General features: G+C 40.6%; 1 protein-coding gene across 19 annotated transcripts in view; it reads right to left on the reverse strand.

The window, feature by feature from the left end:
- Positions 1-8,743: 8,743 nt before the first annotated feature.
- NRXN2 (neurexin 2) overlaps positions 8,744-27,607 on the reverse strand; it is a 955,311-nt gene continuing 936,447 nt past the window's right edge. For 12 of the 19 annotated variants that reach the window (XM_075326054.1, XM_075326058.1, XM_075326070.1 and 9 more), the window contains 2 exons: positions 21,552-21,630; positions 8,744-10,753 (listed from right to left, as the gene is read on the reverse strand). In XM_075326054.1, coding sequence (XP_075182169.1) covers positions 9,864-10,753; positions 21,552-21,630 — 969 coding nt within the window. In that variant the 3' untranslated portion in view covers positions 8,744-9,863. The remainder of the gene's footprint in view (positions 10,754-21,551; positions 21,631-27,607) is intronic. The other 7 variants (XM_075326071.1, XM_075326065.1, XM_075326063.1 and 4 more) reach the window with 1 other exon arrangement.

Here is a 27,607-nt window from a genome sequence, read left to right on the forward strand (position 1 = left end):
TATTCTTGACGTTAAAATGAGAATCTTATGACTCCAGGTTAAAAATGAAATAGGTCTTGAGTCCAAATGTATTCAGGCTAAAACAATACAAAGATATATTTTACCTGTATCAAGTTTATTCAGTCTCTGCCTACCCAGGTCAGATTGACAGCTGCAGCTTCTACTGAGCAATGTGAGGTTTCCACAGTAAGAGGGACACTGAGGAGCTGCAATCAGGGTGGCTGTAGCTGGGTGGTGACTAAATGTGAACTTTTCAAGGAAAGTATGCCTGCCCCTCCAGGTCTAGAAAAGCTTATTAGCAGAGATGAGGAAAACCCGAGGTTCGGTGTTCAGTGTTCATATAAAACACAGACTTAAAAAAGAATCCAGAGTTTGGATTCGGAGTTTGGGTGCTTTACGTATACAAACCACTAACTGAAGCATCGCTGTGCTCGGGTACGCTTAGTGCTCAGACAAGTGCGAGCCGCTTGCAGTGTTTGATGGGCTCGCACTGGGGGTAACAACAGCGTGAACGGATGTAGGGTGTACCAAACAAAAAAAAAGTGGAAAAACCCTGTCCACCCTCCCCCGGAAGTGATCTGTTAATGGTTGGATGTATGTGGGTGGAGACCCAAACTGCCCAAATAGTGACTTCCTTTGGGGCTCAGGTCAAGTCCAGGTCCCAAACCGAACTTTATCGGCTGAACTCACCGAACCAAACTTCCACAGGTCCGCTCATCTCTAGTCATGAGTCCAAGTTTATTCAGTCTCTGTCCACCCAGGTTTAACTGACCACTGCAGCTTCTACTGATCAATGGGAGATTTCAGCAGAAGGAGGGACACTGAGGAACTGTCAATCAGGCTAGCTGGGCAGAGACCAAATATGAACTTTTCAAGGTAAGTACACCTACACCACCAGCTCTAAAAAAGCTTATTAGTAATGTGTATGAATACTTCACATAGTGAAATCTGGTGACAACTCCATTTTAAGTATTCTGGAAACTTGTGTTCATCTACACCTTAGTAATATTGTTTAGATGATGTGAAGCGTAAACCAAAAGGTAACACTTGGCACTTGGTTTATGACGGGTCACAGGATGAGCTTGGATGCTTGTTTGCTTTCCAGTCTTCTCTTTATAAGACGGGGATCCCATTTTTGAGCACAATCCAGGAGTACATTCAATAGGAATGAGAAATGTATAGGAATGAGGTAGAGTATTTCTCCTCCCTGCTGGATCTATGTCTGACTTCACGTTTAGTGAATTATTTAGCCAATTTAAGTGGTGTCAAAAATGGCCTCACGCTCTTTGACAACCCTTTAAAATAAAGACAAACTGATAAAATAATGCTTTGTCCCTCTAAAATATATTTCATGCGTCGGATTTGATGCCAATTTTCTACAACTGAAAATGATTTGCAGTTTATGTAAATGGGCAGTTTTGGAGGCAAACACATGAATTTCTGTCACCTCCGTTCCGGTAGAAATTTCTGCAATTTACCATATATACTCGAGTATAAGCTGAGTTTTTCAGCCCATTTTTTTATGCTGAAAATGTCCCCCTCGGCTTATACTTGAGTAAGGTTCTCAAAAAACATTATTCTCACCTGTCCTCCGTTCCTGCGTTGTCCTGTTACCTGCTTCTTACAGACCACACATAGACCCCTCCATGATCGCGTCCAGTACACGGGGCTGCTCCTGCTGTCATTGATTTACTTCAGTTGAATGCTTTTGCGGTGGCGGCACCACAAAGCATTAAACTGCAGTAATGCGATGATGGCAGCAGCAGCCCCAGCCTCAATTGCGATTGAGGGGTACTTCTTGGGAACCACAAGCACATAGACCCCTCTATGATCACTTCCAGTGCAGGGGGCTGCTGCTGCTGTCTGCCGAAATCGCTTTACTACAGTTGAATGCTTTGTGGTGCCGCCGCAAAGCATTCAACTGAAGTAAAGAAATGACAGAAGCGGTGGCCCTGTGCACCGGACACGATCATGGAGGGGTTTATGTTGTGGTCTGCAAAAAGCAGGTAGGAATTCACCGCAGGAATGGAGGACAGGTGAGAATATTTTGTGTGTGTGTGTGTGTGTATATGAACAATAGCATATTAGGCGAAAAGAAGGGGACCAGTATGAGGGCATTACTAAACGATGGGCTTATTACTACAGAGCACAAGGATGGGCACATTACTACAGGATGGGGGCACAAGGATGGGGTATAAGGATGGGCACATTACTACAGGATGGGGGCGCAAGGATGGGGTATAAGGATGGGCACATAGCTGCAGGATGGGCATATTACTACAGAGCACAAGGATGGGGCACATTACTACAGGATGGGGCACAAGGATAGGGTACAAGGATGGGCACATAACTACAGGATGGGCACATTACTACAGGATGGGGCACAAGGATAGGGTACAAGGATGGGCACATAACTACAGGATGGGCATATTACTACAGGATGGGTACAAGGATAGGCACATAACTACAGGATGGGGCTCAAGAATTGGATACATTACTACAGGATGGGGGCACAAGGATGAGCACATTACTACAGGATGAGGAACAAGGATGGGCACTTTACTACAGGATGCGGCACAATACTACAGGATGGGGCACAAAAATGGGCACGTTACTACAGGAAGGGGCACATTACTATAGGAGACAAGGATAGGGCACATTAAATTTTATTGGTCTCTAGTTTTATTTTTCAAATTTTCCAGTAGCTGCTGCACTTCCCACCCTAGTTGTATACTCGAGTCAATAACTTTTCCCAGTTTTTTGTGGTAAAATTAGGGGACTCGGCTTATACTCAAGTATATATGGTAATTGATGCCAAATCTGTCATGTGTGAATATATTCTTAATAGAAATGTCAAGTTGTGTTTTATGGAATACCCCACTGTTTTGGATTGCTTTCCAATTCTTTAAGGTGTAAGTATACTTTCTTTTTTTTAATTAAAACTAGGCAGGTAAAACAGCACTTTCAGCACATTGAGCGCAAAGGAAGTAAAATCAAAACAAAGTAATGGACTATATTACAAAAATTAATAAATTTTCAATTCTGATCAATAATAATTAATTAAAAAGAAAAAATGTTTATCAACTCTTTAAAAAAAAAGAACAGATCTTCTGATTCCCGACCTTTAGATGAGGATTCTTTGCACATCACATTTTTGATAAACATACAAAACATTTCGATAGTCATTATACAATCTGTTTAATTGTAAATAATACAATTTAAAGTGCACCTTTAATAGTGGAATCGTTGTTAGATCTATTCAAACACCGTTCTTCGGAGGCTTTAAGAGACAATATTAAACCAAGCTTTTCCTTAGTCATACCATTTTTAGTGATGCCCCCTGAGAACTGCATAAACTGCAGTTCTTCAATATATAATTTGTAATATAGCTTCCTTTATCCACCTGAGTGTTGTAAAAACATAGAAACATGGAACAGATAGGGTACAGTCACACAAAGCAAATTTCCGAAATTGCAAATCAGTTCCATTCATCTAAAAGGCATTGTTTCTGCATCGTGCATATTGATTACTGGCAGCCGCATTCAGATTAATGGGACATTTCCAGGGATTTCTGAAACACACCTGCCACTTGTGAATATATCCTTAGCAGAAAAAAGAGACACTAAGAGATCCATTACTTCTATTTTCCCATAGTTATATTACTTTTTTTTTTCTAGCCTATTTTAGTGTTTTTTTCACCTCCGAGGTTCCTTCTCCACGTTGCTTTGCAGGTCTGAAAGAAGGCTGCTATAAATTAATGTTATATATGTACATGTACATTATACTTGTATAGAGCCGCACTTGTCCATAATTTTTACTTTTTTTTTTTTCCGGAACTGAGATCAAGCTTTTTTTTATTATTTGATCCCATTGTGCTTTTGGCAAACCATTGCATCTGACATACAGTACAGACCAAACGTTTGGACACACCTTCTCATCTCTAGGACAACTGTTAAGAGGAAACTTTATACAGCAGGCCTTCATGGTAAAATAGCTGCTAGGAAACCACTGCTAAGGACAGGCAACAAGCAGAAGAGACTTGTTTTGGCTAAAGAACACAAGGAATGGACATTAGACCAGTGGAAATCTGTGCTTTGGTCTGATGAGTCCAAATTTGAGATCTTTGGATCCAACCACCGTGTCTTTGTAGAAAAGGTGAACGGATGGACTCTACATGGCTGGTTCCCACCATGAAGCATTGAGGAGGAGGTGTGATGGTGTGGGGGGGCTTTGCTGGTGACACTGTTGGGGATTTATTCAAAATTGAAGGCATACTGAACCAGCATGGCTACCACAGCATCTTGCAGCGGCATGCTATTACATCCGGTTTGCGTTTAGTTGGACCATAATTTATTTTTCAACAGGACAATGACCCCAAACACACCTCCAGGCTGTGTAAGGGATATTTGACTAAGAAGGAGAGTGATGGGGTGCTACGCCAGATGACCTGGCCTCCACAGTCACCAGACCTGAACCCAATCGAGATGGTTTGGGGTGAGCTGGACCGCAGAGTGAAGGCAAAAGGGCCAACAAGTGCTAAGCATCTCTGGGAACTCCTTCAAGACTGTTGGAAAATTATTTCTGGTGACTACCTCTTGAAGCTCATCAAGAGAATGCCAAGAGTGTGCAAAGCAGTAATCAAAGCGAAAGGTGGCTACTTTGAAGAACCTAGAATATAAGACATATTTTCAGTTGTTTCACACTTTAAGTATTTCATTCCACATGTTTTACTTCATAGTTGTGATGCCTTCAATGTGAGTCTACAATTTTTAGAGTCATGAAAATAAAGAAAACTCTTTGAATGAGAAGGTGTGTCCAAACTTTTGGTCTGTAGTGTATATGTAAGATTAAACTGCTCAGGTATATTTCAGGAAATTCTTCCAAAGTGTATTTCTGACTTTCTCATCAATTGTGACCATATATTATCATTAGTTGTGAGTAGTGATGGGCTGGCACTACCATTCTCTGGTGTTCGGTACTCGTAACTAGTGATGAGCGAGCACTACCATGCGGACTCCAGCATTTTTTTGAACTCTTCCGGAAAAATACTCGAGTTGCGCCCATCCAAACGTCCGACTGCTCGTTACGAGTACCAAGCACCTGAGCATGGTAGTGCTTGCTCATCACTAGTTACGAGTACCAAGCACCCGAACATGGTAGTGCCCGCTCATCACTAGTTACGAGTAACGACCACCCGAGCATGGTAGTGACCGCTCATCACTAGTTACGAGTACTGAGCACCCGAGCATGGTAGTGTTGGCTCATCACTATTTACGAGTACCGAGCACCCGAGCATGGTAGTGCTCACTCATCACTAGTTACGAGTACCGAGCACCTGAGCATGGTAGTGCTCACTCATCACTAGTTACGAGTACTGAGCACCCGAGCATGGTAGTGCCCGCTCATCACTAGTTACGAGTACTGAGCACCCGAGCATGGTAGTGCCCGCTCATCACTAGTTACGAGTGCTGAGCACCCGAGCATGGTAGTGCCCGCTCATCACTAGTTATGAGTACCGAGCACCCGAGCATGATAGTGCCCACTCATCACTAGTTACGAGTACTGAGAACCCGAGCATGGTAGTGCCCGCTCATCACTAGTTACGAGTACCGAGAACCCGAGCATGGCAGTGCCCGCTCATTATTAGTTACGAGTACTGAGCACCCGAGCATGGTAGTGCCCACTCATCACTAGTTACGAGTACTGAGCACCCGAGCATGGTAGTGCTCACTCATTACTAGTTACGAGTACCATAACAGAGATAATGTAGTTTATTTTACTTCCAATGAAATGGGTTTTTCCTTGTATTGATAAAGCTAATGGGAAACTATAGTGGTGCAAGGAAAAAAAACAATCTGCTCCCTGCTCAATTGAATGAGTAGCAAATATGTCACAATCAGTAACTTGACCACTGTGGCCACCGATTCACTGACATTTCACAGGATTAGTGGTTAGGACCTCATTGCTTTCTATCCAGTGGAGACTAATGGATCAAATTCCGGTGGGGAATCCTTTTTTTGTTTTTCTAAAGTATAGTGAAAAACCTCCTTAAAGAGGATTCGCCATCAGGATTTCCTATATAAACTAAAGCCAGTGCTATACTGGCGCTATCATGCTGATTCTATACAAACCTTTAGTTGTGAAATCGGATGTATACTTTCTGAAATATAGGCAAGTAAAGTTTGTGAAATGTACTGTTATTTGATGAGAGGTGCAACGGAATATCTAATAGGTGGTTTCGGTTTTGCTGGTTATTCCCTCCCCTGGCTGCCAGTATACATCCGATCTCACAACTAAAGGTATGTATAGAATCGCATGATAGCGCCAGTATAGCACTGGCTTTAGTTTATATATGACAATCCTGGTGGTTGGTCTTATTTAAGTTAACAACAATATGGTTATTTCATGTGAACAACCAGTTATATATACCTAGGGGACACAGTGCACAACTTTGTCTTTCCTTGCATGGTTTTGCATTTTTACTATGGCCAGTCAGTTTTACTTTATCTATGAAATGTAGAAGAATAAATTAAAGGGGTATTCCGATACACAAATCTGGACTTCTATAGAAAGCAGTACAAATTAAAAATGTTGAATTTATGGTATTCTTTTCAGTTGCCACTTACTGGCTCCAAATGGAATGTTTACAACACACTGGTATTGGGTCGTTCCATGTCTCCTTGATGGTCGAGAATGCTAAGTTTAAGCTTTAGCAGTTAAAGAATGGCTAAATGGCTCAGCAGTAAAGGGGCCAAATAGGAAATACACTAAAGGGTGGAGCCAGTGGATTACAAAAGGAGGTGAGTTAGAAATAGATGATGGTAACCTTGCAAACTTGTTTCAAGTTTCTTGTCTAAACAGCGGAATACCCTTTAAAAAATTCCCGTTTACAGTGGGTTCGGAAAGTATTCAGACCCCTTTAAAATTTTCACTCTTTGTTTCATTGCAGCCATTTGGTAAATTTAAAAAAGTTTCTTTTTTTTCTCATTAATGTACACTTTGCACCCCATCTTGACAGAAACCCCCCCCCAGAAATGTAGAAATTTTTGCAAATTTATTAAACAAGAAAACCTGAAATATCACATGGTCATAAGTATTCAGCCTCTTTGCTCAGATATTCATATTTAAGTCACATGCTGTCCATTTCCTTGTGATCCTCCTTGAGATGGTTCTACCACCTGTGTTTGGAAAGGCGCACACCTGTCTATTTAAGACCTCAGCTTACAGTGCATGTCAGACCAAATGAGAATTATGAGGTCAAAGGAACTGCCCAAGGAGCTCAGAGACAGAATTTTGGCAAGCCACCAATCTGGTCAATGTTACAAAAGAATTTCTGCAATATTCAAGGTTCCCAAGAGCACAGAGATCTCCATAATCCTTAAATAGAAGAAGTTTGGGACCACCATAACTCTTCCTAGACCTGGCCGTCCAGCCAAACTGAGCAATCAAGGAGTAAGAGCCTTGGTGTTAGAGGTAAAGAAGAACCCCAAGATCACTGTGGCAGAGATGCAGTAGGGAGATGGGAGAAAGTTTCACAAAGTCAACTATCACTGCAGCCCTGCACCAGTCGGGCCTTTATGGTAGAGTGGCCTGACGGAAGCCTTTCCTCAGTGGAAGACATATGAAAGCCTGCATAGAGTTTTAAAAAAAAACACATGAAGGACTCCCAGACTATGAAAAATAAGATTCTCTGGTTTGATGAGATGAAGATAGAACTTTTTGGTGATAATTCTAAGCTGTGTGGAGAAAATCAGGCCCTTTCCATCACCTTCCCAATACAATCCCAACAGTGAAACCTGGTGGTGGCAGCATCATGCTATGGGGGTGTTTTTCAGCTGCAGGGACAGGACGACTGGTTGCAATTGAAGGAAAGATGAATGCGTTCAAGTACAGAGATATCCTGGAAGAAAACATCTTCCATAGTGCTCTGGACCTCAGACTTGGCCGAAGGTTCATCTTCCAACAAGACAATGACCATAAGGACACAGCTAAAATAACAAAAGAGTGGCTTCAGAACAACTGTGACCATTCTTGACTGGCACAGCCAGAGCCCTGACCTGAAACCAACTCTGCATCTCTGGAGGATGTCCACCAACGTTCACCATCCAACCTGATGGAACTGGAGAGGATCTCCAAGAAAGAATGGCAGAGGATCCCCAAATCTAGGTGTGAAAAACTTGTTGCATCACTCCCAAGAAGACTCATGGCTGTACTAGCTTAAAAGGAGGGTGCTTGTACTCAATACTGAGCAAAGGGTCTGAATTTTTATGACAATGTGATATTTCAGTTTTTCTTGTTTAATAAATTTCCAAAAATTTCTACATTTCTGTTTTTTTTCTGACAAGATGGGGGATGGAGCGCAGAGTGTACATTAATGAGAAAAATGAACTTTTTTTGAATTTACCAAATGGCTGTAATGAAACAAAGATTGAAAAATGTAAAGGGGTCTGAATACTTTCCATACCCACTATATGGTAAACTAACTGTAAATAATATGTAATGCATCATATCATTCGTAATTTCTTTCTGGTGGTAAATTGAAGAATTGCTCTTTTTTGCTATACACCTCAGTAATTCAAGTTTTGTCTGCAATTTTATAATATACATATAGCCACCATGAAGTCAATGCTAATTGTATGCTTAATACACAAGTGTAAAGTATAGCCCAAGCTGAATGTAGAGAATAGCGGACAAATAACTTTAAAGTATGGACTGTGCCTCTCCATGAACAATTTCAACACTCTTATACAAGGCCGTAACATTTGCTTTATTGATATTCTGATACTCTCTTTGCCCCCAGTTGCCCAAACCCCTTATTACAAGTCCATTTTATTTCAAGGGGTATGTGGAGAAAGCCTGGGGTGATAAAATGGGTTTTTGATCTCTTGAGGGGGTGTGGGGCAGTAGATTAAGTCCACGAAGAAGTCAAACGCACGGCTCAGCGTTCAAAAAACCAAGACAACACCACACAAACCAGAATAGAAATAACCTTGATCTTTAGGAGGGCATAGAGGAATTTGAGGGGCAATGAGGATAAGGGAGGGGAGAGCATAACCAAGGCCAGTCCTTTTAGCCCTCTTTCGATATTTTTTTAGTGAGTCTTTGTCTCTTAAAAGTGGTTTTCTCAACACTCTACCATCCTCTCCCCTCAATGGCTCCATGTTATTAAAGGATTATAGTTGATTACTATTGACCATCTCTCCTAGTTTCAGCATGTTTGTCCATGAAAGGAGATCTCCATACTACGTTCCCTTTCTCAGTTCTACCATAGTTTGACAGGAACCAAGTTTTTTGGGTCTTTTATTTTTTTATTTTTATTTTTTTTTTCAGGAGTTGCCAACATGAAGCTCAGTGAATCTTGGCTTTTTTCCCTTAAAACAGGAGAAGGAAGAGATGAGCAGGAATGAGCAAGAAATGTGTTTCCTGTTTAAGGTTAAAAGTAAAAAGTTTGATTGAAAGATTGGGCACAGGGTTGTTTCATCAGATGGTCAGATCATGGTCAATTAGTAGAAGACTGGTTGGTGTTCATCCACTGGTAGATGACTTTGATAAACAGTGGATATGTCCATGAATGCTTTCTTGGTTACTGTAGATACAGTACAGTAGATTGGCTAATTTGACATTCAAATGGCTGACCAAAGGTTAATGTCTGGATAACCCTTGATTGGGTTTTAACAGTTGGCAGTTGTTTAAGCATTTGAATAGTTGATTAAGGTGACAGCCAACTGTTGACCTGGGGCTTAGTCACTTTTGCTTAGTCAATGATTGGTCACAGCATGGGGTCAGTCTGGTATCTCCATTAAATGGCTGGTTAGATGTTGTCCAACCATCCTCCCACATTTGGGAGAGTCCATCCTATACTTTCACACATAATACTCCTTGTCCTTATTTTTCTTACTCTTACCAACTGTTTTAGTGGCAGGCGCTGTCTTTTCTTTCACCACAGCACCATTACTTTGCGCTGAATTGCTGATGTAGTTCCGGGTTTGGTCCACCTGGTAGGACCCTTCATCCCTGTTCCTGTACTTGTACATGGCGTAGAGGAGAATGAGGATGCAAAGAGCAGCTGCTGCCACGATTCCCACAACCATTCCTGTTGTGCTGCTGGACTCCCTGATAACTTCCACTGCTCCGGGAGCACCTTTCTCCCCTGAGCCTGTAGGATTTGCTGTAGGGAAATTATGGAAATTAGGGGAAGAAGTTATAGGTGGAAACCTCTGTTTGTTCAGCTTATCCAACTGGAAAGAGGTAGGGATATGGGGATATTGGTCTATATTGGGTTTTGGGGGTTCCCTGTTATTCATTTTGCCGGCAGGGATGTTCCGGACAAGGTCTGGGGATGTGGTGGAGGTGAGAAGGTCATAAGGAGAGGAGGTTGAACCTCCTGTCCTTGTATTTGGCCGAGAACCTGGAGGTCTCCGTGCTGAACTATCTGGTCTGGATAGCAAGGTTCTATCAGTTACCAATGGAAAACTGGTATAAAAGTCCTCGTCATCAGTAGGAGGGAAACTTGATTCAAATACCTCCCCTGAGGCATAACCAGAGACCTCTATCCCCTCCTCGCAATCACTATCCTCTTGCTCAGAAGGGCATGGTGGCCTCAAGTTGGAAGGAACACTCAAGGAATCTTTGGTGGTGTCCAGTGTGAGGACAGTTCTGTAGGTGGGGGGGGGAGGTACAAAGGGGGACCCGGTAGCAATGGGAGGGGAATCTAAGGAATCTTCGGTTATTACGGGTAATATTAACTCCCCTCCTGTAAACAAGACAAAAAAACAGAGAAAACAGCAAAGAATATTGTGTGAGTAAAAACCTCAGAATATAAACATACAGTCAACACAATGCTAATCTGCTAACTCAACTCCCTTATATATCTAAAACTACTAGAATATGCTAGAAAAACCCAGAAATACTCTATCACTCAATGTTCGCTATCTATTAAACCTATCATTATGTTGAATACAACTAATAAACTGAATAACTATTTAAAAGCAGTACCTTTTCTGCCCTTATAGTATATCATAATTTTTTATTTCTATTATCTGTGCCTTTTTCTCCTCTCATTCAGCTTTAATCTTGTTTTTTTTTTTTTAAATCTTAAATATATATACATATATAAATATATTTTTCTATATCTGGAGAAATACATATTCTTATGACTCAACCAACTTAATAATTTATATCAATAAGCGAAAAAAGCTTCAACTATGTTATGACCTTAATTTTTTAATTTCTTCAATTGTGAAATTCTCTATAAATTTTCTTTTCCATAAATTTACATTAAAACTGTGTGGTTCCATTGCACAAAAATGCCACACAATTCCATCCTCTTCTTATGTTATTTGTCGAATTATTTTATTTTATAACTATCATATTTTTCATTTATATCTACTTTTACTTCCATAACTTTCATTTTTTTTTCCATTTTACCCTCTTATATATTCTACTACAATATTCTTTTTTTCTTAAGTTTTTCTAAAAAAGCCATTTCTTTTAAATTTTAAATCGACACAATTGTCTTTCTTAAAGTATTTTTTCTTAAGTCTGTCCTAAATAGGTTTTTCTTTTAAATTCTAAATCGAACACAATTGTTTTTTCTAAATTTTAATTCTTAAATCTGTCCTAAAAAGTCTTTACTTTTAAATCCTAAATCGAACACAATGGTTTTTCCTAAATTTTATTTCTTAAAATCTGTCTTAAAAAGCCCTTTATTTTAAATTCTAAATCGAACACAATTGTCTTTCCTAAATTTTATTTCTTAAGTCTGTCCTAAAAAGCCCTTTCTTTTAAATTCTAAATCGAACACAATTGTCTTTCCTAAAATATTTTTTCTTAAGTCTGTCCTAAAAAGCCTTTTTTTTAAATTCTAAATCGAACACAATTGTCTTTCCTAAAATACCTCCCACCGTTTAAAGTTTAACAGTTCTTTCCCAATTATCTACAAAAAAATACTCTGTTTATTTTGGCTGCTCTGTGCTCATCAAATAAAATTGATTCAGAATATTTAGACAACTTACATCAAACAATTGGCCACATGTGATTTTAGCATGAAGACAAAAAAAAAATTACAAAAGAAACTGTGAAACCTCTGGGTAAAAAAAAACACTTTCTTGTTTAATTTACTTTACTGTTTCACGGTCACTTTATATTTTTAAAATTTTCACTTATGTTACCCAAACATCATTTCTAAAATATGATTCTTTTTTTTATTTGTATTTTTTGTAATAATCGTTTTAAATGTTTTAGGCCTAGCATAGCTTAGTGAGTGAACCTCTATAAGTTATGCTGACCTATAAAAGTCTTTTTTTTGTAAAAAAAAATTGTTATGACCATGAACAATCAAATTATATAGAGATTATGTTACAAAAAATGAAAAGAAAAATAAAAGGAAAGCAAAAAAAATAAAATAAAAGGAAACTATTAAAAAAGGGGTAAGGGAGACAGAAACACCCCATTAAATAAAACTGGCCTGTAATACAAAAAAACCCCAACTTGATTTGTATAACAATTGTAGAACGATTCATTAAACTTCAATATTGTTTTAATTAAATATTTGGCTAGGTAATTAACTGGTTATTTTTTATAAATTCATATTTAACTTACCACACGCTATCCCCAAACCACAAAATACACCAAACTCTCTCCCTTACTTACTAAACTAAAGTTTAAGAAATGTTTCTTCAAGTAAATAAACTACCTAAAGTTCTCTAAATAAAAAAACCCTTACATTTAAATTAAATAAAAAGAACTTAACTTTAAACTCTAACTTTAAACCTTAACTTTAAACCTTAATTTTAAACCTTAACTTTAAACTTTAACTTTAAACCTTAACTTTAAACTTTAGCTTTAAACTTTAACTTTAAACTTTAAAGTTTAAAGTTCTGTCTACTCTACTAAACCTGCAAAAATAAGTATAATTTAGAATTGTTGGGTTGATATTAATAGAAATACATAAGTCAAGGCCTAGAATTGCAGGTATTCAAGCCACAGGGGTCACTTACTAAGAATCCGTCGTACAAAATGCATAGATGGTTGGTCATGTCATATTGTAATTATATATAAAGTGTTATATATAAACTACTTCTAAAGGGAAAATGTAATATATTGTTTGTATGACTACTAGATGTAATACTTCATATATATAACTGCTCACTGAACACAAATTCTTTTACTCCCAAATTATTGGTTGCAAAAGCTCTTCTAGAATGAATTGCTGGTGATGAAAGTGTAGACCGTAAAATACATTTTTAAGATTTCAGTTTAAAGGGAATGTGTCATGCGAAAATGACTTTGTTTAAACCAAGTTTCTTATACTAAATTTGTATTTGAAAAATTGGTATTTTTTATTTTTTTAATTTTTCATATTGTTCTAATAAAACATCTCATAATTTTCACACTGGCTTTGAGGGCTAATATTAGACTCCTATTTCTTGCTGGGCAGCAATAGATTAACTCATATCCTATTGAATTGTTTTGAAGTAATTTATGAACGTGGACTCATAAGGGCAAAGGTCATTATTCAAGATAAGGTGAAAGTATTCTACAGGACCTATTCTAGCAGCCACATCAGTAGTCTGTTCCAGCATTATGCCCCCCAGTAATAATAGGCAGCTCAGAGATGGACATACCATTTTAGCAAGTGGTAAGAAGGCCTACTTTCATCGCGGGTGGAATTGTGCATTATGATGAGCTATTGGACTGCAAATGGACTATACAGTATATTGTTCTTGCAAATGGGCTTTTTTTCTGACTGTGTGCACCCATGGAGCAGACAATAAGCATATTTTATCTTTAACAAACTGGGTATATACCACAGACTCTTTGTGGGCATTTGCTTTTTCTCCTCTATGATGCTGGTCAATAAAAGCATGGCTGCATTATAGAGGGGGAAAAAGCAAACACCCATAAAGATGGTCACTCCTCAGTTATCGCATCCCTCCTACTATTGGAAAGCCGGTGTACAGAAGAGTAGCAGCACTGGAGAGCCGCTGCGCAGGAGGGCACGAGCACTGGACAGCTGGTGCGAAGAAGAGCAGCAGCACTGGAGAGCCTGTGCACAGGAAGGCAGCAGCACTGAAGAGCCAGTGCGCAAGAGAGCAGGAGCACTGGAGAGCCAGTGCAAAGGAGAGCTGCAGCACTGGAAAGCTTGTGCACAAGGGATTAGCAGCATTAGAAAGTGGCTGCACAGTAGGGCAGCAGCACTGGAGAACCAGTACACTGAACAGCAGCAGCATTTATTAGTCAGTGCACAAGAGAGCAGCAGCACTGGAGAGTCAGTGCACAGGAGGGCAGCAGCACTGGAGAGCCGATGCACTTTGGATCAGCAGCACTGGAGAGCCAGTGCACAGGGGAGGAGCAACAGCACTAGAGAGTCAATGCACAAGAGAATAGCAGAACTGGTGTGCCGATGCACAATAGAGCAGCAGCACTAAAGAACCAGTGCACAGGGGAGAAGCATCACTAGAGACCCTGTGCACAGGGGAGCAGCAGCATTGAAGAGCCGGTGCGCAGAAAGACAGCAGCACTAAAGAGCCAGTGTGCAGGAGGGCAGAAGCACTGGAGAGCCGGTGCACAGGAGAGCAGCAGCACTGGAGAGCCGGTGTACAGGGGATCAGCAGCACTAGAAAGCCACTGCACAGGAGAGCAGCAGCGCTGGAGAGCCAGTGCACAGGAGAGCAGCAGCACTGGAGAGGCGGTGCACAGGGGATCAGCAGCACTAGAAAGCCGCTGCACAGGAGAGCAGAAGCACCGGAGAGCCACTGAACAGGGGAGCAGCAGCACTGAAGAACTAGTGCACAGGGGAGCAGCAGTACTGGAGAGCCAATGCACAGTGCAGCAGCAGCACTGGGGAGCTGGTACACAACAGAGCAACAGCACTGGCAAACAAGTGGACAGGGGAGCAGTAGCACTGGAGAGCTGGTGCACAGGAGAGCAGCAGCACTGGAGAGCTGTGCACAGAGGAGAAGCAGCATTGTAGTGCAGATGCACAGTAGAGCAGCAGCACTGGATAGCCAGCGCACAGGGGAGCAGCAGCACTCGAGAGCTGGTGCAAAAGGGAACAGCAGCACTGGAGAGCCGGTGCACAGGAGAGCAGCAACACTGGATAGCCAGTGCACAGGAGAGCAGCAGCACTGGAGAACTGGTTCAGAGGGGAGCAGCAGCACTGGAGAGCCAGTGCACAGGAGAGCAGCAACACTGGATAGCCAGTGCACAAGAGAGCAGTAGCACTGGAGAATCGGTGCACAGGAGAGCAGTTTCACTGGAGAACTGGTTCACAGGGGAACACCAGCTTTGGAGAGCTGATGCCCAGGTGAAAAGCCACACTCTGCGCTGCATTGCTTGTAAACAGTCAGGTTCAGCACTCTGACTCTTCAGCACTGCTGCTCTGCTGTGCTCCAGCGCTTTGATAACAGAAAGAGAGCCTGTGTCTGTGGAGTTCCCATAAATTACTGTGGGCATTGCTTTTTCCCTTCTATGACACTAACCAATCAAAACATGCCCATGTCATAGGAGGAAGAAAACAAATGCTCACAAACGTTCTCTGGTAAATGCCCAGATGGTTGAAGGAACAATTTGCATATTGAGAGTTCATTATTACTGGGGGCATAACTTTGGAACGGAGGGGCACAGAACATGTAAGAAAAACTGTTCCCGAATTAGTTGCGGTATTTAATTTAAATATAAATTCAGTGAAAGGTTAATGAGAGATAGTGTCACCCTCAGCTGCATCAAAGCCATCTTATTTACCCAACCGGTACCATGCTTTGTACTGATGAGTGGCAAACCCCCCAAAACAGTGTTTTCTACACCTTGCTGTCTATAGGTCTCTGGTGTGGATAGTATGAACTATTTTTGATATTGCTATGGGCTACTTTACATATTCTACTATGAGGTCACTATTTCATATTCAGTGAGATATTATGCAGTGGAATTATATAATGCTGCTCTGTTGATCCATTTGTATGGGGATATGGGACATCACATTTGCAGTCATGGAAAAAAAGCAAGTAACCCTCTATGAATTCTATGGTTTTACAAATCGGGACATAATAAAAAATTGTACCTTATTATTTATTTAACAAAAGCTAAGCCAACGTGAAGAAGCAATGATTGAAAAGTTAAGTAAACATCAATGGCCATAAATCAATAGCTTGTGAAAAACACCTTTTGCAGGAATCACGAGTAATCATTTTTTGTATGACTTCACATCATTCTGAAGAAATTTTATCTCACTGTCCTTTAAAATGTTTTTCCAGCTTTTTGTGGAATTCATCCAGTTGGTCAAATTGAAGATTTGCATCAATATTAGTGGCAAGAAAGGGGAAGGGCATAATTTTGGAATGGAGGAAACAAGAAAAAGAAAAACTGTTCATAAATTATTGAAACAGTGCCAATTGGAGGAGGTACACTTTTTAAATTAAAAAATCCAGTAAAATTTGTTTTTTTACTTTTACATTTCTTGAGGTTTGTTGTCATTCGCTTATGGTTTGTTGGTGGCTGTTGGTTTAAGGCCTCATCATTGCATTCCGGTTGGGTTGAGGTCTGGACTTTAACTGGATCATTGCAACGACTTGATTCTTTTCTTTTTCAACTATTCTGATGTACATTTTGATGGCGGACTCATGATCAATGCCCTGTTATATGACCCAATATTGGCCAAGCTTTAGGTTTGGATAGCTAGCCTCACAATTTGACTCTAAAATAGAGATGAGCGAATCCGTGAATGTTCAGTTCAGTCGGACTTTAGATAAAGTTTGGTTTGGGAACAAAATTTAACCTGAACCACAATAAAAGTCACTAATTCAACAGTTTGGGTCTCCGCCAACATGCAGCCAGCCATAAACAGATCACTTACGGGGGCAGGTGAGCAGGGTTTTCCCATTTTTTCCTGATCACTCTATTTTTATCCCCAGTGCGAGCCATTCAAACACTGTAAGTGGTTCGCACTGGGCTAAGCCCCAATCATGCTCGAGCACAGCGATGCTCGCACAAGTGGTTTGCATATGTAAAGCATCCGAACTCCGAACCCGAACTCTGTTTTTTTTGTAAAGTCTCTGTTGGGTACAAACACCAAACACTGAACCCCAGCTTCGCGAAGAGTTCATAATTGACTCAATGATTGCAAAGTGTTCAGGTCCTACAGCAGAAAAACATGCCAATTCATCACATCTCCACTACTGTGGTCGCTTGACAATTGGTATGAGGTGCTTGTGCTGATATGTTTTGATTGTTTGTTTTTGAGAAATATGATGCAAAGCATTATGGCCGAATGCTCGACTTTGGTTTCATCTGTCTAAAGGATGGTTTTCCAGAAATCTTATGATTTGATCAGATGCAACCTTGAAAACATCAGTCGTGTTATATTATTTTTTATAAAGACTAAGCCTTCTCCAAGCAAGCCATACTTTCTCAGTCATTTTCAAATTCTACTATCATGAATCTGAACATTTAACTTGCTGATTGAAGCCTTTAGTATCTGAGCTGTAGCTCTTGGGTTTTTTGCAATTTCTCTGAGCATTGCACAGTTTGACCTTGATGTAGATTTGCTGATATGTTTTCTCCTGGGAAGACAGTCAACTGTCTTGCGCATTTTCAACTTCTAATAATCTTTCTCAGACTGTTTGGAAATGGTATTATAACTCTTCCCAGATTGATTCACTGAAGAAATCATGTTTTTTTGAAAATCATTGCTGATGTCTTTTGTCCTTGGCATTGTATTGTTAACACATACCCAAGTGCTCCAGACCAAAAAACTGCTAGTTCATCTGCTTTTATAGAGGTGTTCACACTTTCTGCTAAACAATTAATGGAATTTCATTAGCAGCACCTGGTTGTTACGTACCCTTTTTATTCCTATGGCGGCAATAAGGGTTACTTCATTTTTCACTCAATGCCTCTGCGTTTTGGCCTAGTTTAAAGGAATATTCGCATGGTGTAATTTGTCATTTGAGGCCATCTAAGACCTGATTAAGAACCTAATGTATGTTTTTTTAAAAAAAAATAAAAAAATGTAAAGGCCTGATACATAAAACCATAGAATTCAAAAACGGATGTACTTAGTTTCTCTCACGACTGTATCATCTACACAGATGAAAAAAAAAAATTGGGAACTTTTTACAGGTTTTTTCAAGATATGCCTTGGACATCTATGATTTCTGCCTACTGTTACCCTTTCGGAGCAGCAAACAAAATGTAATTGTATCTGAATCCTCTTATTTTGTTCTTTATGTGAATATATGGTATATTAACCATTCAATGTTTCCTTGTATTAGCATTCATCTGCCTTCATCAAAATGTGAGTACTCGTATATGGTACAATTAGCTATGGTGCTGTTTTCTTAAAGAGGTCGTCCACTAATATAACATTGATGACCTATCCTTAGGATAGGTGATCAATGTCTAATAAGCTAGGGTCCGAAACGATCAGCTGTTCTTGGTGCCAGCGGTGTCAGTAGGCGGACTGAAATGCTCAGTTCCAGAGCTGCCCCGTCAACTGATAGTGGCTGTGGCCGGGTATTGCACATCCGCCTCCCATTCAAATCAATGGGACACGGATGTGCAGTATCTGGCCGTTGCTACTATCTGAAGATGGGACAGCTCTAGAACTGAGCATTTCCAGCCTCCAGTGGCAGTGAGAACAGCTGATTGGACCCTGGCCGATCAGACATTGATGACCTATCCTAAGGTTAGGCCATCAATGTCAAAGTAGTGGACAATCTTCTTAAGTGGCAATTGTAGTATGGTTTTAATGAAATGCCTTTCAACATGTCAAATTAGTTATGTTCTCTATAAAAAATTGTTCATGTCCCCTTTTGCAGTTTTAACCTAGAGTACGTTTTGCATAGATTGTCGTCCACTACCCAACAAAACTGCAACTACAATACTACACCGTTAACTGACTGTATATATAGATTTTCCATGAACACTGCTTTACATTATTACACAGTACATGTAGGTGAGGGCCATGTTCCTAAAATTCTGTATCAAAGATTATTTGGACACAGGACTTGTTTTTTTCAAAATTACATTGTTACTGATAACTTGCTAGGGATAGGGATACGAAACTATACATTTTAAATGTTTTTGATAGCTGAAATTTCACCTAGAAATTTCAGCCCTATTGTTTTATCTGCAACTTTTTAAAAGTTATAGATATCTATGAAGACTTTTGTTAAATTTTATCTGAATTCATGTATTTTGAGCAGATAGTTTTTGCACTTTTGGTTAATTAAAGGGAAACTGTCATTACATTAATGCTGCCCAAACTGCAGGCGGCGTAAATCAGAACCCAGCTACATGATTGCTTTAAAATGCACCGGCGGCACTTCAGAGAAGATATACATCAAAGATCCAAGTCCGATTACACCCTTGGCTGACTCTTCCCGAGAGCCACTCTAGGTGATTGACAAGTATTTTCCATAGCGAGAGACCTGTCAATCCCCTCTAGCAATTTGAGCAGAATGAATCAGATGGCAGGTTTCCTTTAAAAATGTAACACCTTTTGGCTTCTATAGGGTCTTTCTTTTCCTGCATATTTCTGGATGCAGAATTACCTTAACATCCACTAGAGATCTTGCGCTGATGGACAGCATATAGTGATGGGCAAATAGTGAAATATTCGGGTTCAGAATATGCGTACCGAGAACTATTCCAGTATTCGTCACAACTAACCTAATACAAGTAAATGGGAAACCCAAGCATTTTTTTGGGAAATCTTCAAGAAAAATGCTTGGGTTCCATATTGACTTGCATTAGGTTCGTTATTCATGATGAATACTGGAGTAGTACTCAGTCTGAATAATTCAAACCCGAATATTTCATTATTCACCCATCACTACAATATGTGTCTTTTGCTCAGCTCCACTCTACTGATTTATGACCACAGACCACATCAATGTTGACCTAAACTTTGATATGGTCACAAATCAACAAAGAGGTTGTAAAAGCCAAATGGTAGGAAACATTTAATGAAACCCAATTGCAAAAATTACTTTTACTCTAAAATACATGCATTTTTTTTAAAAAAATGATCCTAATTATTTTGACAAAGTTTACAAATATTAAATGTTATTAGCATGCTAATTACACTATAACTATCACATGAAAAAATGTAACCTCACTTGTATTAACAAGACAGTTTACCTCCTTATAACTCAAAAAGGATGTTTGTCAGCGCATAATTAGTGTTCAAACTAAGCCCCTCACCAAGTAGGAGACTTTGCCCAGAAACAAAACATACTTTTATAGTAAGAAATTTGTTAAATTTCAAGAAATATTTTTTTATTCAAATATGCATATTAGTGCTCTGTGCACTGTGGGCGTGGTTGAGCAATTTGATGTACCTTCTTGCTTGCATGTTTTTCAGCCTTTTTGTCACCCACCCTATCACTGAAGTCAGAACAGTCTTTAGAGAAATCTTGCGCATGCGCAAGTTGTCAACGTACCAGCCAAAATACAGAACATAAAGCTGACAATCCAGGATAAAGGTCGTCAATGTACCATCAAAAGATCAGAATATACAGCTGACAATCCAGAATAAAGGTCGTCAGCGTACCATCGAAAGAACAGAATATACAGCTGACAATCCAGGATAAAGGTCGGCAGCGTACCATCGAAAGAGCAGAATATAAAGCTGACAATCTAGGATACAGGTCGTCAACGTACCATCGAAAGTACAGAATACAAAGCTGACAATTCAAGATAAAGGCTGTCAATGTACTATCGAAATTACAGAATATAAAGCTGACAATCCAGGATTTAGATCGTCAATATACCATTGAAAGTACAGAATATAAAGCTGATAATCCAAGATAAAGGCTGTCAATGTACCATCGAAAGTACAGAATATAAACCTTACAATCCAGGATATAGGTTGTCAATATACCATCGAAAGTACAGGATATAAAGCTGATAATGCAAGATAAAGGCTGTCAATATACCATCGAAAGTACAGACTATAAAGCTGATAATCCAAGCTAAAGGCTGTCATGCGCATGCACAAAATTTCAGAAGGGACAGAGTGGGATACTGTAAAGCCAGTGCTATCAACCATTGATGAGGGGTGCAGAGATGGCTGGAAGACACATAGGTGCACGAAAATACTGAGAACGTCATTAGCGCATGCATGAGATTTCACTGAAGACCGTGATAGCTCCTGTGAAGAATTGATGTTGGGAGGGGGGTAAAGATGGCTGAAAGACATGTAGGACAATATCTTGGAATAAACCAGGAAAAATATTATTTTTCTTAAGACAAATTCCCCTACAAGGTGTTTTGCTTAGTTGCAACACTGATTATGCGCTGACAGACTCCTTTTAAGCAAATACATATATCTAAATCCAGTTGCATATTTAATGTGGTATACCGATTGCATAGGCTCCCTGAATTCCTCTTCAATTAGCTAGCTGCCTTTGCATTTTCTGGAAATTTAAGAAACCCCTCCTGATATCTTATTAAACTGATCTATGCGCTGCCTTGCCCTACTTTTCATATTTTGTCTATTTCTAGGTAATTCCCTCTATGTAATTTCTGTTAGTTACTAGATTAAGTCTTACCAGTGCTGGGCTCGCATTCTTCCAAATCTTCATCATCACTGGGACACTCAGCTGAGGCTACAAGTAGGTCATCCGAATTCTGAAGGAAACAAATAGGAAACAGGTTTTTATTACTCGTTTATCATGTTGCTGTTTCCTATCATGAAGCAAAAACACAATTAATTGACTGACTTTATTTGCTACACCCGAAATCTCATTTGCTTCTTTTCCGGATTTTGTTGAGCAGGAATAAGTATGTGATGTTAGGAAAAGATCACAACACTGTAAAACGTGAGGCGTATGGAGTCCTACTGGCTTTACACCATTGTAAAAAAAAAAATAAAAATCATATTAGCTCTCTCCTGGAAGGAAAGAAGACCTGCGCTGCACTGATGAGGGGCACATACCCCAAAACAGCATTCAGCAGATGTCTGTTTGGTTAATATTTCTAGTCAGAGAGGATAGCAACCTACACTAGAGGACATTAGAGTTTTCTTTCTTTCCAGGAGAGAGCTAATTTGCATATCATTAAATTGGAAGGTAACTTTATACCTATTGACCAAGCATATAACAAAAGGAGTATGCATAATACTTGTACTTTCTGAGAATTTACTAACATATTTCAAAATTAGGACCCAAATGCTGCGTGAACATATTGTGAATTATGGCGACTGACCATACCCTGTGGATACGCCAGGAATGAGAAAGTAGACTTTTAATAATAATTTACACCATGTTTTGGTGTAAATCGTAATTAATCTGTATTGGCACTGCCCCCTGCCACTAAGAACCACATGCTTTTAAGAAATGCGGCATTTGTTGCACTGATGTAAAAATGGTTGGTCTGCTGTGCTTCGGTTGCTATGAACCACAGTTGGTCTGCTGTACTCTAGTTGTTATGAACACCACTGTTAATCTGCTATTCTATGGTTACTATGGACATCATAGTTAAATTGCTGTTCTTTGGTTGTTATGAACCACAGTCAGTCTGCTGTGCTCTGATTGGTTGCTAAAAACTATAGTTGATCTGCTGTTCGCTGGTTGCTATGAACTAGAGTCAGTCTGCTGAGCTTTGGTTGTTATGAATCCCTATTGATCTGCTATTCTCTCATTGCTATGGAGTAGAGTAGGTTTGCTGTGCTCTGGTTGCTGTAAACCAGAGTTGATCCACTGTTCTCTGCTTGAGATGGACTACAGTTAGACTACTGTGCCCTGATTGGTTGCTAAGAACTACAGTTGATCTGCTATTCTCTGGTTTCTATGGGCTCATTGGTCTGCTGAGCTCTAGTTGCTTTGAATCACAATTGAGCTGCTATTCTCTGGTTTCTATGCACTAGAGTAAGTCTGCTGTGCTTTCATTGGTTGCTGTGAACCACAGTTGATCCACTGTTCTCTGGTTGTAATGGACATCAGTCATTCTACTGTTTCTGATTGGTTGCTAAGAACTACAGTTAATATGCTGTTCTCTCGTTGCTATGGACTCTTTGGTCTACTGCACTCTGATTGCAATGAATCACAATTGAGCTGCTGTTCTCAGGTTGCTATGGACTAGAATAGGTCTGCTGTGCTCTGATTGGTTGCTGTGAACCAGAGTTGATCCATTGTTCCTCCCTGGTTGTCATGGACTACAGTCAGTCTACTGTGCCCAGATTGGTTGCTATGAACCATAGTTGATCTGCTATTCTATGGTTGCTATGGACTACAGTCAGTTTGCTGAGCTCTGGTTGCTATGAATCACAATTGATCTGTTGTTCTCTGGTTGCTATGGACTAGAGTAGGTCTTCTGTTCTCTGATTGGTTGCTCTGAACCAGAGTTGATCCACTTTTCTCTGGTTGTGATTTACTACATTTAGTCTACTGTACAATGATTGGTTGCTATGAACCACAGTTGATCCATTGTTCTCTGGTTGCTATGCACTACATTTGTCCAGTTTGAAAAATGAAATAAATAATTGGTCAACAATGATTTTATCTTCACCTATCAGATCCGACCATTTCACTTTATATGACACATCTACTATTTTCGGTATATACACCACATAATAGTTCCGCCTTACGGAAAGAGATATTCTCTGCAGTCATACTTTATGAAAAAAAAAAAAATCATAAAATTGCAGTTAGCCTTACTGATGTCTGTGGAAAATTTGCTCTTACAGATAATTATGCCTCTTGGGCGCAGTTCATCCTTAATAAGTACAAGTAAAAAAAATATATGTACACAAATTTGTTGCAGTGAAGACCAATATTGTCTGAGATATCCAGTCACAATAATTGTCCAAAATAAGGTATTAATGAAAGGAAACCATGAAGTGCAGCATCTTTACGTGAAGAAGAAATGATCATTGCTGCAGCCACTTCCTTAGAGACCCAAGGCCTACGTCATAGAAAAGCATCTACTGTATTTTTCGGATTATAAGACGTACTTTTCCTTCCAAACAATTGGGAGGAAAATGAGGGGTACGCCTTATAATCCGACTGTAGCTTACCTGGGGTGGTGGAGTGAGGTCCAAGGTCCACAGCGGGTGGTGCGATGTCCTGCAGGCTTACTATGGGCGCTGCACTGTAGACTGTGAAGCAGGGGCTGCCATTCTGAAAATGTCAGAGGTGTGGGCTTTAAAGCTTTAAATAATGGCACCCGGAGTCGGCGCATGCGCAGATGGATCTCATCTGCGCACGTGTGGCCTCCGGCCCATTGATCTCCCTGCAGCAGACCTAAGGAAAATGGAACCTTGTGGTGGCGCATATGCAGAGTAGATCTCATACAATCATAGAATGGTAGAGTTGGAAGAGACCTCAAGGGCCATTGGGTCCAACCCTCTGCGAGTGCAGGCTTTCCTAAATCATCCCAGCTATATGTTTATCCAGCTTCCGCTTGAAGATTTCCATTGATGGAGAGCTCACACTACTTCCTGTGGTAGTCTATTCCACTCTCTGACTGCCCTCACTGTCATTGAGCCCATAGATCAATTTGCGACTGACTCCGGGCACCATTTCTTCGAAGCGCACACTGACGACAGTTTCTAGATGTTCCTCCTGCCTCAGTGCCCGCAGCGAGCATTTGTGACACCTGCCACAGTGGCCGCATCATCGCCCTACTCCACTACTGCCTCTGACTCCAGTGACCCAGGTCGACCATCGCTGTCGCCCCCCCCCCTCCAGTAAGACACCACTGGATTATAAGATGGACCCCATGTTTTTTCCCTTTCCCTTTTTTCCCTCTAAATTTGGGGTGCTTCTTATAATCCTGTGCGTCTTATAAAACAAAAAGTACGATATTACTGTATTACTACACAGTGGGTGAGATAAATGTTGAACACATCACCAACTTTCTAAGTAAATCTATTTCTGAAGGAGCTACTGACATTAATTTCTCACCAGATGTTGGTAACAACCCATCCAATGCACATAGGTGAAGATATCAAACCATAGTTGTCCATACATTTAGCGATGTGTAATAATAAGAAATAACTCAGTTTTTGTGTTGTGGCATCAAGTCTTCCGTAAGATGATGTGGTGAGAAACTGATGGAACTGAACCATCAACATCATTTACACGAGTGTGTGGAGAATATATTTTTGAACTTTTATCTTATGGGGCACAGTAGTCAAGGACACAATATCTATATATTTTTATAGAGTGCTCTTTTTAATTTTTATGGGCATAATACAATGCAAATCACGCCAGTAAGGCCCCCTTCACACGTGCGTATAAAACACATACGTGAAAAACCGGTACCAGTGTCACCAGTGTTTTCCATCAGTGTGTCATCAGTGTGCCATCCATGTTTTTCTGGTATGGATAAAATCATAAAAGGAACCTGGAGAGGCATAGAACCATCTACGTTGCTGTGGATAAAAATGAAGGTCCATCCATGGTGTGGATGCAAAGGTAGTTTATTTACGTGTTTCGAAGTGAAACCCAACTTCTTTGTCAGAAAGGCACTGAATTGCTAATCCACTCTGCCACTCTCCTTTTCTCTCTTTCCCACTCTCCCTCTCTTCTTCTTTCATCTCTCCCCCTCTCCCTGTCTCCCACTCTACCACTCTCTCCCTGTCTCCCACTCTACCACTCTCTCCCTCTCCCTCTCTCTGTCTCTCTCCCATTCTCTCACCACCAAAATCTTATTAACTGACACATAAGCTGTCTTACACTAAGAATGTCCTTCGATGCCTATAGCATCCAATCAGAGGTCCTATTAATGACATGTAGCAAAATAGAAACAGAGCTGTGATTGGTTGCTATAGGCCATCTAATAATTATTCAGGCTAACTGACAACACAGCCAATATATTTCCTCACATTTCCAAACAGTAAGCAAGTGGAGTGAGAAATCTTCCTCAGGTTTGTTTCTTCCAGAAGCCAACCTCTATGATAGCACCCTCTTTTACCTCAGAGGCTGCTCCTCATGCTGTTCCATGCACTGTTCCACGCACCCTAAACTGACCTGTGCCAAGCAACCCAATGAAGACATGTCAGGCAGACCCATAGGCAGGGATATGTGCATGGCCAGTCCCACCCATCTCTAATCCTGGCCCATTCAATACTTATAGAAAACATTTGTGGTACTACTACAAGTGTCAGCAAAAACTCCCAGGATCACACAACTTACGTGGCACATACCTGCCATTCACAATATAACCAGTCACCTTCTTACAGCAGGTTTTTTGTTTGTCAAATAACTGTAAAGCGCGGGGTTAAAATTTCCACTTAAAACATAGTCCATGACGTGCCCTGAGTCACATGAGGCGGCTGTGCAAAATTTCGTGATTGTAAATGCAACAGCGCAGATTCCTTTAGTGGACATACACACACACATACATACATACACACACTTACATGCACACACCTGTAGGGGAGTGCAGACCCTACTACGGATGTTGTTTTACTGTGACTTTCACACTGTGTTGTACTGTGGCTTTAAGAAAATGGCTCCCCAGCTGAGCATAATGGAATGGCCCACATCTCCCCTGCTGCTGGGTGCTGGTTTGGTCTGATCTAAGAGAAGTAGAGAGAGAAGCAGGAAGTGTGAGACGGTGTGGATTCCAGGACGTGCAGAGGGATGCAGATAGGAGAGTCGCTATCCGGCCTGCCAGAATTCCTTGCCTGATGAGCCCAGCTGTCTGAGGGATCGTGGAAGAGAAGTCCTGAATCGCACTCCAGGAGTGAAGTGCGCACCACCGTACCAACAAGCCCTAAAGCGAACCAGTCCTGCGGATGGGGTCGTGAGTGAGTGCCCAGGTATGGCGGGGAGGGAATCAGTATAGGCCTCCATAGTGAGAGTGCGGTATCTGCACGGTTTCTTTAGAGAAGACCAGCCAGGTTAGTAGATAGAGTAGGATTGGTAAATGTTGTATATGTGCATATTGTTGTATTGCTATCTACACTTGTATTGCTTACTGTACTAGTTGTGGCGACCTGGCCTGTCTGCCTCAGCTAAAGTACATACTGTTGTATCTGAGTTGTCTCTCTTATGGTTTGTTCCCTTTGGTCCCTATCCAGCCAGTGTTGCCATTGTTGTTCTGATAAATAAACTTTCTTCTTGGTTTACCTGTTAAGTCTGTCTGATACCGTGACTTGCTCCCCAGAGCGCAGGGCCCTCGCTCCATCGCTTCACACACACACACTCACTCACACACACACACACACACACACACGCACGCACGCGCGCGCGCACACACACACACACATACGTGCACGCACACACACACACACACACACACACAAACACATAAGCGCGTGCACACACACTCGCACGCACACACACACACTCAGCTTTATATATTGGCTAGGACATTAAATAGACAAAAACCACAGCATTAAAAACATGATAAAAATTAAAACGCAAGTGGCCTAATTTAACTTAATAGGTGCAGAAATGCTGCAGAAAAACGTCAAAATCAAAAACTCACAAATAATCATTGTGAGAAATGTTGCATTTAGCTGAAGAAGAGGTTTGCATCTCACCAACCCACGCACCTGGAAATAAACCGCACCTATTACAGATTGTTAGGAATCAGGGACCCTCATTATATCCATAGGAGGTTATGCAAATCAGCTGTCAATGAATAGGGTTCTATC

The sequence above is a fragment of the Anomaloglossus baeobatrachus genome, chromosome 10 (genome assembly GCF_048569485.1).
Source record: "Anomaloglossus baeobatrachus isolate aAnoBae1 chromosome 10, aAnoBae1.hap1, whole genome shotgun sequence".
NCBI classification, from domain to species: domain Eukaryota; kingdom Metazoa; phylum Chordata; class Amphibia; order Anura; family Aromobatidae; genus Anomaloglossus; species Anomaloglossus baeobatrachus.